The sequence below is a fragment of the Marmota marmota genome, unplaced genomic scaffold (genome assembly GCF_001458135.2).
Source record: "Marmota marmota marmota unplaced genomic scaffold, marMar, whole genome shotgun sequence".
In the NCBI taxonomy this organism is placed as follows: domain Eukaryota; kingdom Metazoa; phylum Chordata; class Mammalia; order Rodentia; family Sciuridae; genus Marmota; species Marmota marmota.
Window position 1 is genome coordinate 17,533,670 of NW_026000229.1, and position 16,604 is coordinate 17,550,273.

General features: G+C 37.7%; 1 protein-coding gene across 1 annotated transcript in view; it reads left to right on the plus strand.

The window, feature by feature from the left end:
• Nucleotides 1–16,604, plus strand: part of Herc1 (HECT and RLD domain containing E3 ubiquitin protein ligase family member 1) — a 182,300-nt gene that overhangs the window by 157,265 nt on the left and 8,431 nt on the right. The window contains exons 58-71 of the mRNA XM_048793217.1: nt 825–1,118; nt 2,249–2,314; nt 2,484–2,609; nt 3,453–3,591; nt 4,733–4,914; nt 5,563–5,718; nt 6,459–6,581; nt 7,754–7,856; nt 9,554–9,723; nt 11,355–11,493; nt 13,521–13,690; nt 14,669–14,838; nt 15,120–15,285; nt 16,087–16,163. Of these exons, the coding sequence (XP_048649174.1) occupies nt 825–1,118; nt 2,249–2,314; nt 2,484–2,609; nt 3,453–3,591; nt 4,733–4,914; nt 5,563–5,718; nt 6,459–6,581; nt 7,754–7,856; nt 9,554–9,723; nt 11,355–11,493; nt 13,521–13,690; nt 14,669–14,838; nt 15,120–15,285; nt 16,087–16,163 (2,081 nt within the window). The remainder of the gene's footprint in view (nt 1–824; nt 1,119–2,248; nt 2,315–2,483; nt 2,610–3,452; nt 3,592–4,732; nt 4,915–5,562; nt 5,719–6,458; nt 6,582–7,753; nt 7,857–9,553; nt 9,724–11,354; nt 11,494–13,520; nt 13,691–14,668; nt 14,839–15,119; nt 15,286–16,086; nt 16,164–16,604) is intronic.

The following is a 16,604-nucleotide window of genomic DNA, read 5'->3' on the forward strand; positions in this document are numbered from 1 at the left end:
CTGCATTTTAGCCCTTAGTAGTCACAGTGTGCTGCCCCTAAACAGGACTCTTTGTGTTTTTTGCCAAACTACATTAATATAATCAGTTGTTACCATACCTAGTTAATTTCACTGAAGTGTTTGCCCAAATTTTCTTTTCTAAACCCTCAGTCTCTTACAGAGTTACTGTGCCCTGACTAGGGAGTACCATAGAAGAGGATGGGATTTTCTTTTGGTGACTATCAGGGTTCTCTTGGTAATGGTAGAAAATAGTAGGTCTCCATGATTTAGTTGTTATCCCCTCACCACACCTTCTTTTTCAATCAGGAAAAAAAAATAATGAAAATTTATTAAATGAATTGTGATCTCCTCAATTGACTCCTGGAACAGAAAATGAATATTGGTGGGAAAACCAATAAAGTTCTTTGGTTTAGTTAGTATTATACTACCAACGTTAGTTTCTTGGTTTTGCTAAATATGCCATGGTTATGTTAAGATGTTAACATTAGAGGAAGTTGAGTGAAGAGTTTATAGGAATTCTCTATGTTACTATATCTGTATTTCTGTAAATTTAAAATCTTTTGAAAGTAAAAATCTTAAAATAGTAAACAAAAATGATGGGGCTGGGGTTGTGGCCCAGCGGTAGAGCATTCGCCTAGCTTGTGCGAGGCCCTGGGTTCACTCCTCAGCACCATATAATTATAAATAAAATAAAGGTATTATGTCCAACTGTAACTAAAAAATAAAATATTTTAAAAAATGATTACAGCTTTTAGAACATAGTAAGTTAATGTATACTATTTGGCACAAGCTCTTCAACATGGCATCCTTGCATTTTCTCTTAGCCTCATGTGGTTTGTGGTGACCAGCTTGTTCACAGCCCCTATATGCAATGTCTGGCTTCCCTTGCTGTGGGACTTCATCTGGATCAGCTATTGTGTAGCCCTCCAGTGCCACCACACCACCAGAACTGCCTCCCTGACCCTTCATCCTGGAATCCAAATGAGTGGGCCTGGTTAGAATGCTTCTCAACCACCATTAAAGCTGCTGAAGCCCTGACCAATGGAACACAATTTCCAGAATCTTTTACTGTTCCAGATCTAGAGCCTGTTCCAGAGGATGAACTTGTATTCCTAATGGTAAATGTTATACAAACAGCTATTATTTGGAGCTGAGATTGTATCAGGGGTGTTTGGCATACAGAAGACCCTTAATAAGTTTTTGCTAGCTTGGATAGCTAGAAGCATGTTGTTAGATAAACTGAAAATATGTTTTGTTCAGATGGTCATTTTCAATCTGATATCAGGTCTCTGTGGTGAAAGATGTTGATTATATGAGAGTTCTTGTATACCTACTGGCTCTCAGTGAAATAGTTCCATATTTTTCCATTTTTTTCCTATATGTGTTTGTTTATTGTAGCATTTTTTTCATGATCAACTTGTAAAATTTGTACCACATATGGATTCTAATTTATGTAGTACTTCAGTCATGCTTTTAATCAGTGCCAAATAAGAATATGAAAGAGCATTCAAATTATCATTTCTTTTTGACTATATTTGAAAGTGTCTATCTAGCTGTGGAAACTATGATGTAGGTAAAATACTTGTGTAGACAACCCCTTTATGAAGAATTATGTATACAAACATTTGAACATATAAAACACACAAATATGAATTGAGGAAAATTATCTAAATATAGATTATTTTAATCAAGAAGTGTCCTTTTGAACTCATTTGGCCCAAATCTGTCGTTTTGTAGATGCAAAAACTGAAATATAAAACGATGAAGAAACCTACCCACAGCTGCACATTCACAAAAGCAGTAAACCGTATACATGCCCTTGCACCTGTGGATGCTCAGTAAACATATGGGTAGCTTTGAAACACCAAGGTTTTAGTGAAAGTGTTTATAATAAAGGCATTAAATAATAACAATAATAAAATCAAGTTTGAAATGATTATAAAGTTCTTCTTGCAGGTTATGGTTACATGTACTTGTAGTCTTAGCTGTTCAGGAGGCTGGGGCAGGAGAATCTCTAGAGCCAGGAATTTGAAGGCTATCCTGTGTACATAGCAAGACCCTACTAAAAAATAAATAAACAAATAAATAAATAAAAAGGCAAAAAAACCAAAAACTCGCTCTTATTTTGTCATACTATTTCCATGATCTTTTTTGGAAAAAATTTGTTAGAAGACTTTATTAATAGGTAAGAACAGAAATTGTGACTAATAAGCAGGATTTTGATACTGATGTCTTCCCTGTCTTACAGGATAACAGTAAGTGGATCAATGGCATGGATGAGCAAATTATGTCATGGGCAACTTCTAGACCTGAGGTCAGTAAAGATGAAGACGACTACATGGTGGTTCTCAGTAATTTTATTATAAATGTGTGTGTTTTGTGTCCTGGTGTCTCCCTTGGAGGCTGGCACATGCTTGATACCCAGTACATGCTTGTTTGAACAAATGGATGAATCTAAGTTTTAGGTGATTGTGGTTTTCTAGGACTGGCACCTGGGAGGTAAATGTGATGTCTACCTGTGGGGTGCTGGTAGACATGGACAGCTGGCAGAAGCAGGAAGAAATGTAATGGTACCTGCCTCAGCTCCCTCATTCTCACAGGCACAACAGGTAACTAATAGGGTAAAAAATGGAGAGAAAACTTGGGAATTGATAATTCCAATTCCTTTGCTGTCAGTAACTTATTGGGGGATAAAGCTTGTCCATTTCATAGTCTATTGTGAAGAATCATTAAAGAAAGTTATGATGGGTAGCCTCCCAATAAAAGCTTGCTAAGGTGTTTTTCAGACTTAAGACATTTTGTTAAAAATTTCTAAATTTCTCTTGCTTCCAAGTGTAATGAATTAACAGCATGATACAGTAGGCCTACATAGTACATATTTGTGGAAGTTTAAATACTCCTTCTTAGTGATTCTCTGCTTGAGTTCACAAACTCCCTAGGATATTTAGGCATACTTCATTGGTATCATTCCCCACTTCTAATAATCATGGTAACATATTTCCAAACCTTTCTGAGGTTATTGCTTTTTTCTTTTGTTCTTTCCTACCTTAGCTATTCCAGAGTTCACTGCTCTTCTTTATATATGTCCCCTCTAGTTTCTTCTTCTTTCTAGTCCAATCTTCAATGTTTCCTCACCACCCTTCCCACTTCCTTCTTGTATCTATGTTGTATTAATGGTATTGTTTAACTCTGCACAATTGGCTGAAATCCCTGTACATAACATGGTTCGAAACTATCTTAGATAGGCCTCATATGTCTCTTGGTTAAGTAAGCGGTTTTATAGTAATCAAGAGATATAAGAAAACCATAGTTAATAACCTATCCCCTGTAGTTAAAATGATAGAAGGACTGATGTGAAGGTATCCTTGGGATACATGGAATCATTCAAATGTTTGCACATTAAAGTGAAATAATAAAAGGGTAATATTTTTAATTGTTTGCTTTTATACTAGGTCATATGTGGTCAGAATTGTACATTTGTTATCCAGGCCAATGGTACAGTGTTGGCTTGTGGAGAAGGAAGTTATGGCAGATTAGGACAAGGAAATTCTGATGACCTTCATGTGCTGACAGTTATTTCAGCCTTACAAGGTAAAATTGTCCTTAATTTTGAAATGTTTAGAAATTATGACCTAATCATAAAAATATTTGCTTATCTTGGAACTCTTCTCACACCATTGTTAGATTAAATAATAAGTTTTTCACTTATATTTGAATTTTTGTTTAGGCATATATACAGTCTTAATTTACATATTTTAAGCTATATTATTTTGCAGGTTATTTATAATAGCAATGCTAGCATTCAGTGATATATTAAATAACTGTTTTTGAAACCTACTGATGATTGTAACCAAATTCTTTAAAATTATAAAAGTATAATTTGACAGCTGTTAATAGCAGTAGCAATCAGGCTTGTGTTTCATTAAAATTAAAAGTCAATTTATATGGAAATGTGCAAATGGGCATCTCTAGCAGAGTTCTGTGAGACTCGGTGAAAGAAAATCTGTGGGAAAACCACTGAGGGAACTTCTGGCTTGTTCTCTAAGTGAACTCTTACTTATTCTGAAGCCTAAAAAGAAAGCATGGAGGGCTTTTTAAGTAAACAAACAAGTAACAGTTCAGAACAGAAAGTTCTAAGTGTTTTCCTGGAGATCTGGGTGGAAAGAGTGTAACAGTGGAGATGGAAACATTGGCTGGTGGCCTGTCTATATTCCTTCTGGTCCCTGGCTTCGGGACCTTGCTCAAACTTACTATATCTCTTTGTGACTCAGTGTCTGCAATTGTTAAAGTGGTGATATTAGAATCTGCTTCCTAGGTTTTGTGTAAGAACAGGAAATGAGGGCCTGGAGTTGTGGCTCAGTGGTAGAGCCCTTGCTTAGCATGTGTGAGGCCCTAGGTTCGATTCTCAGCACTGCATATAAATAAAAATAAAGGGAAAAAAATCAGGAAATGAGAAAATTCATATAAAGCATTTATAGAAGTGGCTAGAATACAGTCATTAGTGACTATAACTGCTGTAGTCATCATCTTTCTGGTCATCATCATTGTTTTATGTGACTGCTTCCAATTTTGCCAGATTTTGGCTACAGCTTTGATTTAAAACAGGTTTATTTTTATTTCTGTAATACTATTTTGGTGTTTTTCAATCCTGGGGGTGTTCTGTTGTGGCTACAAATAAAAGAAAGAAGTTTTAATATCCAGTGACACCTGTTGGATTTCTGCTCTATTCCAGGCTTTGTGGTGACCCAGCTGGTGACTTCCTGTGGTTCTGATGGGCACTCCATGGCCCTGACAGAAAGTGGTGAAGTCTTTAGCTGGGGAGATGGTGACTATGGTAAACTTGGCCATGGGAACAGTGACAGGCAGCGGCGGCCAAGGCAGATTGAGGCCTTACAAGGAGAAGAAGTGGTACAGGTCAGAACATGGATAAATTTGCCTTTGAATATAAATGTACTAGTTGTTGAATAGCATTCTTAAATTTAGGTAACAGTAAATAATAGTAAAAATATGCAAGTATTATAAAAGATCCACTTTTTGATTGTAGAGATTCATTCTTGAGCTTGTCAGAAGTTTGAATGGGCTTTGGTATAAGAATGGACTTCCTTTTTTCCTGAGCCAGCTGGTTGGTGCAGGATTGGGTGCTACAGATCCTTGAAAGAAACTCTAAGAGCTTACTTAAGTTCTATCATTTTTGTTACACAAGCTGATTTCATATACATTTTCTTATCTGTTAGTGATCTAAAATAATATTGTAAAATTACATAGCACCCTAGGAATTTTCAAAGAATTTCTCCATTCATTATCTCATTTAGTATAGATCAGTTAATCACAGCTAAAGAATAGCAACAGTTACTCTAATGTTTGCATTTTAACTTGGTTTTCCTGAGGCTGGTGAGGGAGATCAGACTTGGAGGAGCAGGAGAGTCACCTGGGCAGATAGAATAGATTGATCTTGAAGATCCTAACTTGTCACTACATTAATAACCAAAAGTGTCTGATTTATTTTTTTTCTCAGTATCCCCTCTCCTCAAAAACATTTTGTCCTCCTTGGTTCTGTCCTAGATGTCTTGTGGCTTTAAGCACTCAGCAGTGGTAACTTCAGATGGCAAACTGTTTACCTTTGGTAATGGTGACTATGGTCGTCTGGGTCTTGGCAACACCTCTAACAAAAAACTTCCTGAGAGAGTGACTGCACTGGAAGGATATCAAATTGGACAAGTATGGAATAAGTCAATACAGTGTTTTAACTGAGAGGAATTTATCCCTTTTGTGTGTACTTAAGACATTCTCCTTTCAGGAGGGCTCAGGATCACTAGTTGTACTTTTGTACATTTTGGTTGGTCTAGTTGATACTTTTTCATAACTTTTCCAATGAATGACTATGAATTCATATTTTAGGACAAACAAATGTCCTTATTTCAGGATATGAATATTTTAAAACCTCCAGAGGGTGCTAATAAAACTTGCTATAAAACTTTTAAACAATACAGATGTTTGTGGCTCCTTTCTGGCACTCTTGAATTTGATGGCTGAATTGCAGCATCACTGATAGCTACTGCTCTCATCAATAGTTGATCTTGCTGTGCACATTCAGAGTATTACCAGCAACAGAATAATATAGGTTTGTCTTTTTTCCCTATATCATTCCTTAGACACTTTCTGGTGTGAATGAATATTTTGATTTGTATGTATTTGTTCCTATCTTTTGTACTTTTTGATTCTTAGTCACAGATATTTGAAGGATTTCACTTTGAAGAAGAAAGTTATTTGTTTGTGGACATTAGAAATTATTTCAATTAACCCATTTTAGTTAACATTTATAGTAGGTGCTGAAGCCAATAAAAATCTTTGGAAATATAACCAAATTCTCCAATGAAGTTGAAAAAAATGATCCCAGAGACAGAGTTATGGTGTTTTAGTCTTAAAATTTGCTTTTTTAATATCTCTTATTTCTCCAGGTGGCTTGTGGGCTAAACCACACTTTGGCAGTGTCAGCAGATGGCTCCATGGTGTGGGCTTTTGGAGATGGAGACTACGGAAAGCTAGGCTTAGGAAATTCTACTGCAAAATCTTCACCTCAGGTCAGTTAGTGACTTTAATCTAGATTTTGTGTAATGAAAACTAGTTTTCATCTATGTCAGTACCTCTTTTTAGTTAGAAATAATTTACCTTTAACATTTTTTGGTATTTCTTAATGAAGTTTAGAAGCTTCTGTTGATTATTCTTGACTATCTACCATTCTAGATCTTGATTTTAAATAAGTCATTAATAGCTAATGGATGTGAAAATTCTGCAATAATAAACCTTTGTCTCTATAGACAGCCTAAACACTACAGGACTGTGTCCCATGTAGAGGAGAAATATTTAGAAACATCTCCAGGGTCTCTTTTGGAGGGAACCATGGACAGTCTTTATAATCCTCTGCTTACAGCTGCTATTTAGCTTATCATTACCCCTGAATTAAACAGGTGTGCATTTCCTTTTAAAACACAGTATAAAGGAAATTTGAGTATATAAAGAAATACATTAGAAACTGTTATTCACATCTTAGAATGTTCCGCTGTGCAGAAGACTTCCCTTGCAGTTCTTTTATGTAGATTTTCTTCACACATTTGTGAAGTATGCATACTCAGTTTATTTCTGCTTCACATTCAACATAATCTACAGTCTGTGACATCATGATAGCTAGACTAGTGAATATTCAACTAGGGATGTAGAGAAAAAGGATGCCTTTGCTAGAGGACATAGAAAGCAGCTGTTGTTACCTCTGACAGCTTAAAAAGTTTAACAGGGAGCAGCCCATGGCCTATGTGGTCTTGCGTGGTTTTAAAAGCTCATGGTGTTCCCTTTGTTCTCTGTTGCCCAGAGGAATGTTTCCATTTCACATGTGCCCTTGCATACTCTTTCCCCAAAATTTATTTAGTTCACAGAGCAGTAGGATAAAAAATATTTTAGGAGTGTGGATTTGGGTGAAACAGGGAGGTGATACTTAGTAATTTTATTAGAAGATAGTCTTTGACTTTGTACAAATTCAAGAGCCGCCCCCCTGCCCGCGCCTCCTCCCTCTGCTTTTTGGGGGCACCCAGGATTTAACTCAGGGTCTCACTGAGTTGCTTAGCACTTCACCTTTGCTGAGGCTGGCTTTAAACTTGCAATTCTCCTGTCCCAGCCTCCCAAGCTGCTGAGATTACAGGCGTGCGCCACTGCAACCAGCTCCCCTTCTTAAAATATGTGCCTTACACTTATTTTGCAGAAAGTTGATGTCCTCTGTGGAATTGGAATTAAAAAGGTTGCTTGTGGAACTCAATTTTCCGTTGCTTTGACCAAGGATGGTCATGTGTATACCTTTGGTCAAGGTAAGGTGTTTTTCAGCTTATATTGCTTGTTATGTGTATACACATATCATAGAGACATTTGCCTTCTCCTTGTATAGAAGGTGATCTGAATGTTGAATACACACTGTGACCCTCATTCACTCGCTACTTTCTGCTCCTGTTTAACTTTTTTTTAAGGACAGTCTATCCAAAGAGCTATTCTGACCACTGTCTTTTACTATATCCCTTTTCTACCGTAAAGTGACGAGCATAAGTCAAAATGGTACTTTGGCTATTGGAATAAATATACACTTAAAAAATATCAGTTTCTTTCTTCCCCCTTCACAAGAAGATAAGGTAGGATCAAGTTCTAATGTCTAATCTTGCATTAAAGCTTCTCATGCCAGAGCCTTCACTCTTGCTAGAAGTGTCCCTTCCCAGGTCTCTCCTTTCCTCTTTTCTAACACCTCTGCCATGCTGACGCAAATAGTGCCTAGACCACCAGTGCTCTTCCCTCGCTCCTCATCCCTTCCAGTGATTGGGGCTGCAGATCTTAGGTAGTGAAGAATTCATAGACACTCAGGCTTCAGATCCTGAGGAGATTCACAACTCAAGCATTCCAAGTGGGATTCCTTAGCAACTGGTTCACTTTCTTAAGTGAGATCTGTTGCTAAGTTGTTGTGACTGAGGGGTTTGGGAGGCAGCTGTGAGAGAGAGGAATAAGTACACCATGACTAAAGTTTTTGGTGTTGAGAGAACACTGATTCCACTGACTTGAGAAATAAATTGGTTTGTGGGGAAAGGGAGGTAAGGAGGTAAGTTTTAGTCATGTTGAATGGGGGCCCTCTGTCCTAGATACATGTATGCAAATGTTTAGCAGGCAATGAAATCTGGAACTCCAGAAAGATTAGTTATAGAGGTGTAGCTTGAGAACATAATTAAATAATGGTAGTTGTTAAAGCCTCATTAGTAGGATCTAAGAAATCCAAGGAGACAGTGTAGACTGGGGGAAAAATAGTAAAATTGTGAGGCATGTGAGCACAGAATGAGGACTCGGGAAAGTTGGATTTGAAAGGAGTAGTAAGAGAGGTAGCTGGGTGAGCCAGGGTAGTGTGGACTCTCTGAGGGGCAGAAGAAGCTCAGGCTATTATCAGAAGGTTATATGGAGTTCCCATAGGCTGGACCCTGAGAAGCGGCCTCTGTGTTGGGCAACGAGGATCCAACTCATAGCTTTGAGAGTACGGTTTCAGAGCACCATGGAGAGTGGAAGTTAGGCTGCCAGAGGCGGCCATGCCAAATGAGCCTAGAGGACACTGAGCAGCAGAGATTGGCCACTTGTTAGAAATTAGGCAAAGTGAAGAGAGAAGTTGGATGGAAATTTAAGAAAAAGACAGATTGAATGACATCTTTTTTAAAAAGGAAGAAACTTGAAGGCATTTTTTTAACTATGTGCCAGTCCATTCAAACATGAGGATACTAAAGAACCTCTTGGTTTGAAATAAGCTACTGATTTAGATTTAATTTTTTATTTTTATTAATAAGGGGTCTATAGAATTTTATAAAGAAATAGCTTCAAATGTTTTATTTGCTTAGAATCTGGTGTATTTTGTCAGAATAGCAGCTTTTGCCCTAATGAGTTATATGTCATTGCTGTTCCATCATAAGAAGTTAAATGACTGACTAGAAAATGGAAAAGAACTGTGATGTGTCATCCATAACACTTCCTCTTATTTTTTCAGATCGTTTGATAGGCTTGCCTGAGGGACGTGCCCGCAATCATAATCGGCCACAGCAAATCCCTGTCCTGGCTGGAGTAGTGATTGAAGATGTGGCAGTTGGAGCTGAACACACACTTGCTTTGGCATCAACTGGAGATGTATATGCCTGGGGGAGTAATTCAGAAGGGCAGGTAAATATCTTGCTTGCTACTATCTCTATTCTAGAAATCTGACAACATTCTTCGTTTGGGAAAGGGATATGATAAGAAATTCAGAAATCCAGGCACATCCCTTTGCCATGGGACTGATCATTTTGTGTCTAGTTATGCATCTCTCTCTCTCTCTCGATTGCAGCAAATGAAGTATTATACCATTGTTTTAAAAACAACAACAGGTTAGGTGTGGTGGCCAGCTTCAGCAACTTAGTGAGACCCTTTCTCAAAATAAAAAATATAAATGACTGGGAATGTAACTCAGTGGTAAAGAGCCCCTGGATTCAATTTCTAGTATAGACAGACAGATAGATAGACAGACACACGTGTTAACAGCAGCCAGGTCTATAATTCCAGTAAATCAGGAGACTGAAGCAGGAGGATCACAAGTTTGAGGACAGTTTGAGCGGCTTAGGGAGACCCCATCTCATAAATACAAAAGGACTGGAGGTATAACTCAGTGGTAGGGTGTATCTGGTTTCCATCTTCAGTACTGCAGAAAACAACAACAAATATCTGGCAGGATAGCAGAGTTAGTGGAGTGATTAATGGTATTAATTGAGCGCACACATGTATGTGTGTCTGCACACACTGATAAATGCCTGGCACATAATATGAAGCACTGTATAAATATTTGCTATCATGATCATTGCTACAGTAATACATGAGATTAGGTCCAGGTCCTGGGAACATCAGTTGATCCCAAAAAAGGAAAGAATGAAACAATAATAATTTTATGTTTTATAATGTGACAGTATATAAAGTATGGGAGGATGTCTTATCATCCTCATTATTCATGAGTGTAAACTGAATCTCTGAGAGATTGAGAAAAGACTCAAAGTTAATGTGTTCAGCTCCACTTCCTTCTATAGGTGGAGCAGAAAGAAACCTAGGTGGGAGATGTCTAAGATGCTTGCTACATCATTGGCTTTCAGCCCCACGTGCAGGACCACCTCTTCTTTCTCCATAGATCCTTTCTGGATTTCATTCCCCTTAGAACCAAGAACCTAAAGTTCAAGGTCTAGTATTGTTCATAGTAGCCTCCATTTGGCCCTTCTGGTCTCCTCATCTCTGCATTAGCAGGTGAGAAAGCTGCTCATCACTGATTACAAGTTGTCTTAATGAGGAGAGAGCTAATGTTGAAGACACCTTTGGGAATTCCCTGGCCAGGCCTCCATGTGATCCTCCATACTCGTATTGAGTGGCTTAGCTACTATAACACTGGTGCACTCGTTAGGTCCTAAGAACAGATATCTGGAGATCCATGTATTTTGTATATGTTTATTGTTACACAGACATCAATGTGTTTTAAGTAAAGGCTATACAAATCATTCTGCTACACATTCCCTTTTCAGAAATGGAATCCATGAATGTATTCAGTCCTTATGACTAATCTACAAGGTTTGGAATGGCCTAGTTGCAGCTTAGTTTTTAGGAAACATTCTGTGCTATGAGAAATGTTATGATAGAGAAAAATCAGAATTTATTTTATTAATGTTGGTGCTTGGTGTGATATTAGCAAATTTCATCATTTAGCAAATTTCATCATCTTAATTTCTTAATCTTCCTCTTTCTAATTGAATCTCTGTATATGTATTATTTACTCTCAGCTTGGCCTCGGTCATACCAACCACGTTCGAGAACCAACTCTGGTAACAGTTCTGCAAGGGAAAAACATTCGGCAGATCTCAGCTGGCCGTTGCCACAGTGCTGCATGGACAGCACCACCTGTCCCACCAAGAGCACCAGGTGAGGGACATAATGGCCATACTTCTGCAGCTGCTCTTTCAGCAATACCCCCATTGCAGTGTTTATTTGCCAGTCCCAGGCTAAATCCAGCATCTGCCTGCCACCATTAAGCAAGCCTTCTCCCTTACAACTAGAGCATTTTTTTGTGCTATCAGAACCATAAATACTTCACAGCTGGCCTTTCTCCTGCTGATTTCAGTATGAAACTGTTCTTTTCTATAGCTCCAAAAGAAAACATCACTTAGGCAAACAAAAATTTCTGATTTTAGAGAGGCAACTGAGAATTTTTTTTAACATATAAAAACGTGACAAATAGCTTCCTAAGGCTCACCTTTAGAAATAAAGATTAAAAACCCAGTTAACCATTTGAAACATAATGTCTGGGCATTGGCCCAGCAAATCCATTTGCTGCCATTTTACTCCATTGTGTAGCGCAGGACTGGTGGGCATGTTTTAAGTTTTTGTTTTGTTGTTTGTTTTATTTTATTATAAAATCCTTACAGATCTACAAAAAGTCTTTAAAATATAATGTGTATTTGTGTGCTTAACAACCAACTATGGGGGCTGAGGTTGTAGTTCAGTAGTAGAGTGCTTGCAGCATGTGTGAGGCACTGAGTTTGATTCTCAGCACTTCATGTAAATAAATAAATAAAAATAAAGGTCAATTGACAATGAAAAAAAAAGAAAAAAACAGCCAACTGTGGGCACTTTCTGGTTAGATCCATTCTTTCATCCCGCATAAATGAGTCATTACCTTAATTGTACTTTATCTTTCTTACACATGTCTTCATATTCAGGCCCCCAAGCTTTTTGTTTCTACTATCCTTTGGTGTCTATGGCACTAGAATTTCATAAGCAACTTTGTGCCTAAGAGCATAAAACTCTCTTCTCTTTTTGCTAATCTCTCTACCTCTTGGCCACAGGTCCTTGGGGAAGACTTCTCATAGAGATTGTTCTCTCTTAAATACCCTAAGATCAAGGTGGGGCTGACTGCAAAGTAGATTATAAACAAGTAGGAGATGGTTTCTAGTTAACAGAATCCAGAGTGATCAGTGCTGCCTTGCACTGACCAGTCCTCAGAAAGTTTCAGCTTCCAGAAGGATTTACTTCCATTTCAGGTCAGAGACTACAGTATAGCAGTTAATTTAGGTTTAGACTCAGGGACCACATTGCAAGGTCTAAGTCCTGGCTCCAGCACACATGATTTGAGTAACCTTGAGCCTATTTCTTATCTGTAATATAGCGCCTATTGTAAAGAGCTATTGGAGTAAATGAACCGATTCATGTAAAGATGAGAGAATAGTGCCAGGTACATAGAAAGTATTCAAGAAATGTTAGCCTTTATTAAGAGGAGTAATAATACCTCTGGGAATCAAGCTGTACAAATCTTAATGTACAGGAAACTCAAGTAAGTTGAGTAACTTGTTTTTAGTCCTTTATGTGCATTCATAAGGGGGTGGGTGAGGATGCAGTCCTATAATTTCCTTTGTGTAATGAAAAACCTTCATGAATCATGTAGCCTTTTATTCTGTCAAGGGCATTTTCTCTGAGATCCCTAGGGAGTGTGAGAGGTGGAGATGGCTGTGCCACCTTGCCCATTTCCATTTTCCAGTACTGCCTACCTGGTCCTCATCTGCACCCTTCATTATTATGAAAATGACAATTATTGAACAAGAAAGGAAGAATTTGACTTCCTCCCGCCCTCCTCCTTTCCTGCCTTTAGAACTAAGTCCCATTATTCATTCGGAACCTAAATTTCAGAAGATCAGGTTTCCATAATAATAAGATTTTTAGTTTTAAAAACCAACATAAGTGGATCAAAAAAATTAAGGTGAATTAATGAATAGAGGAGTAGATACATAGATGAAAAAGCAAATATAGCAAAATACTAATTATAGAATTTAGGTAGTGAAAATAATTATCCATTGCATAATTATCTCAAGTTCTCTGTGCATTTGAAAATTTTCAAAATACTGAAAATAAAAGTAATGCATTTTCCTTTATGTGCTTGTTTGCTCTCCGGGCAGGTGTGTCAGTACCTCTGCAGCTGGGTCTTCCTGATACAGTGCCCCCGCAATATGGGGCCCTGAGAGAGGTGAGCATCCACACTGTGCGGGCCAGGCTCCGGCTGCTTTACCACTTCTCGGACCTCATGTACTCATCCTGGAGGCTACTGAATCTCAGCCCTAACAATCAGGTAACATGCTAGATGGGAAAGCAATGCCCATGATGGGCTTGGCAGAACCTTTCTTTTGGCCTTTGGAAATTATGACATGGCTAATACTTCCTTTACTCTTTAATCCAAAAGAAGCAGAAAAGACAACAATTCTTGTCCCATTTTGTGGCTGGTTTATTAGGGATAGTCCAGATATTGGTGGTTGTGCTGCTAGACACAAAGTGGCTTTCCTTCTGTGTTTGGTTTGTCCACAACTTGAGGAAGTATGAATGACTAAGCATGTCATGTATTTTCTACAAAGTCAAGTGGATAACTTAAGTGCACAAAGCTATTGGGCCATGGTCAAAGTTGTATAAAACGAAATCTGAGAAGTTTAGCAGACTTCTTTCTTTCCTTATGAATGAGCATTCTGGGCCTGTGGAGGGAAAGTGGGGGAAATAGAGTAAATTTGGCTGATTTGTCTGTTCACTAATTTAGAAAGAAAGGAAAGAAAGCTGACTTTATTTAATATATAGGCATGTCTGCCAAAATGTGTATCAATTTGTAAAACTATTAGTCAGAAACCTTTGGGTGACCAGTGTTAGAGCACATATGAGAGGTTTGACAGATCACTGTTAAAAGTAATCAGCCAATCAGCAGAATACTGTATATCACTAAACGGACTGTTTGTATATAGGTTGTATATAGGTAGAGAAATGTTAAGTGAGAAAAGCAACTGAAAATTATATGTAAACACGTATGGAACTGGGAAGAAATAGTGGCAGTGGGGTTATTTGAAAGGATTATGTATGAATTACACATTTATTTGTGTGCTTTTCTGTAGTTTCTAAGTTTTTTAAAAAATGCTAATCATAATATTTTATCAGAAAAAATGTTTGAAAAGGCACTTACAGTTACTAATACCCAGGTTTATGTTTTTAAACTGCATTTCAAAAAGAATTTATGTTCTAAAAGTGAGAAATAAGACATCATTTCTGATTACCTTATTTTTTGTTACAGAATAGCACATCTCATTATAATGCTGGAACATGGGGCATTGTACAGGGACAGCTGCGGCCTTTGTTAGCTCCAAGAGTCTACACTCTTCCAATGGTGCGCTCCATAGGAAAAACCATGGTTCAAGGCAAAAACTATGGACCACAAATTACTGTGAAGAGAATATCAACCAGGTTGGCATACGTTTGTGTAGTTCACTAACTAGCTGGAATTTTTTTAGATAAATGTTACTACTAACTCATCTTGTGAGGCTTAGTTGCCTCACTTATAAAGGATAGTAGTAATATGTTAGTTCCTGAGGGGGGTCACAATGGACACAGCACAGTTTTGGGCTGCTGTCAAGCATACATGTTCATAAACTGATGGGCAGATACCATCAAGGATCTTTGTGATGATCTGGGGAAGTTGGGGAGTCATATTTCATTCCCTTCTGCCTTTTTTTTTAAAAAAAAAGAGGACGGAAATGTAAGCCCATCTTCGTTCAAATAGCAAGACAAGTGGTTAAGCTGAATGCTTCAGACCTCCGTTTGCCCTCCCGAGCATGGAAGGTTAAGCTGGTCGGAGAAGGGGCTGATGATGCTGGAGGAGTGTTTGATGACACCATCACAGAGATGTGCCAGGTGTGTCCATGCAGTGTCCCTGCCAAGTTGCCCACTCCGTTAGTGGTTCTCTTACTGTTTCCAGTGATCACTCTGTCAAGCATGTTTTTATAAATGTAGCAAGAATGCATTTGTGAGCCTCATATAAAGTTATACTGTTAGTGCTGGACAGATATATTAAGCAAGGATTTGGGAAATGCTTCCTGAAGATACCTTACTGCAATAAGTGTTAATGCTTCACCATCTACCAATGACTCACCATCTGTTATGCTATAATATTGGCAGAGGAAACAACAATGACTCATAAGTACCTTTTATAACAAACAAATCTGGGACCACCCATGTGCTTTCTGATTTATTCTGGTACTTTTAGAACAAAGTAGAATTGCCAGGCTCCAGGGGAGTTAGAAAAATAAGTGTTAAGTGTTTAAGCCAGTTCCCATTTTAGGAGCCACACTGGCAGCTTTTCTTCTAGATCAGCTTTGTCTAATATTGGGATTTTTCTGATAAATCCTATGACTAGAATAAAACTTGGCTGTCATTTATTGAATCTATTTGAAATTTTAGCACACTGTGCTCACAGACACTAGATGGACTTTCTCATCCTGGTTCTTGAAACTGAGAGAGATTTTCCACATGGAAGATTTTCTAATCTTATTTAAAACGAAAACCAGAAATTAAGTGCAGAGATGGCTGACTGTCACATAGCATTATAAATTCCTCAAAATATTCTTTTTTTCAGGATGATCTTGAATATAATTCATGTTCTTTTGATGCGTTTGATTATTATTTCTTAATAAATTATTTTTCTTTCCTCTATAGGAACTTGAAACTGGGATAGTTGACCTTCTTATACCGTCTCCTAATGCCACCGCAGAAGTGGGTTATAATAGGGATAGGTAAGGCGGTCAGCAAGTATTTATTGAATGTCAAAAATAACAACAACAACGGCTCACATTTATTGAGAGCTTCCTATGTACCAGGCACTGTTCTAAGTGCTTCACATGTATTATCCCATTGAATCATTATAACCCTAAAGACTAGATACTTTCATTATCCCCTCATCAGATAAGGAGACAGACATTTCACCATGACTTGGTATTTAATTATGGGACCAACTCAATGGTAATACAGAGGAGAAAGGTAATTTAGATTTGATTATAAAACCTGACTTATTTTATGTTTCTGAAGGCTTACGTGATTTCCCTTTATTGAATTTTTTGCAGTCATCAAAAAGCTTTATTATACTATCAAGTCACAGAGCTTAGTATTTTGCAATTGCAGTCTATCCTTATGAATGCAAAATTTTAAATTTTGAATCCTACTTCATTGACTTGTAA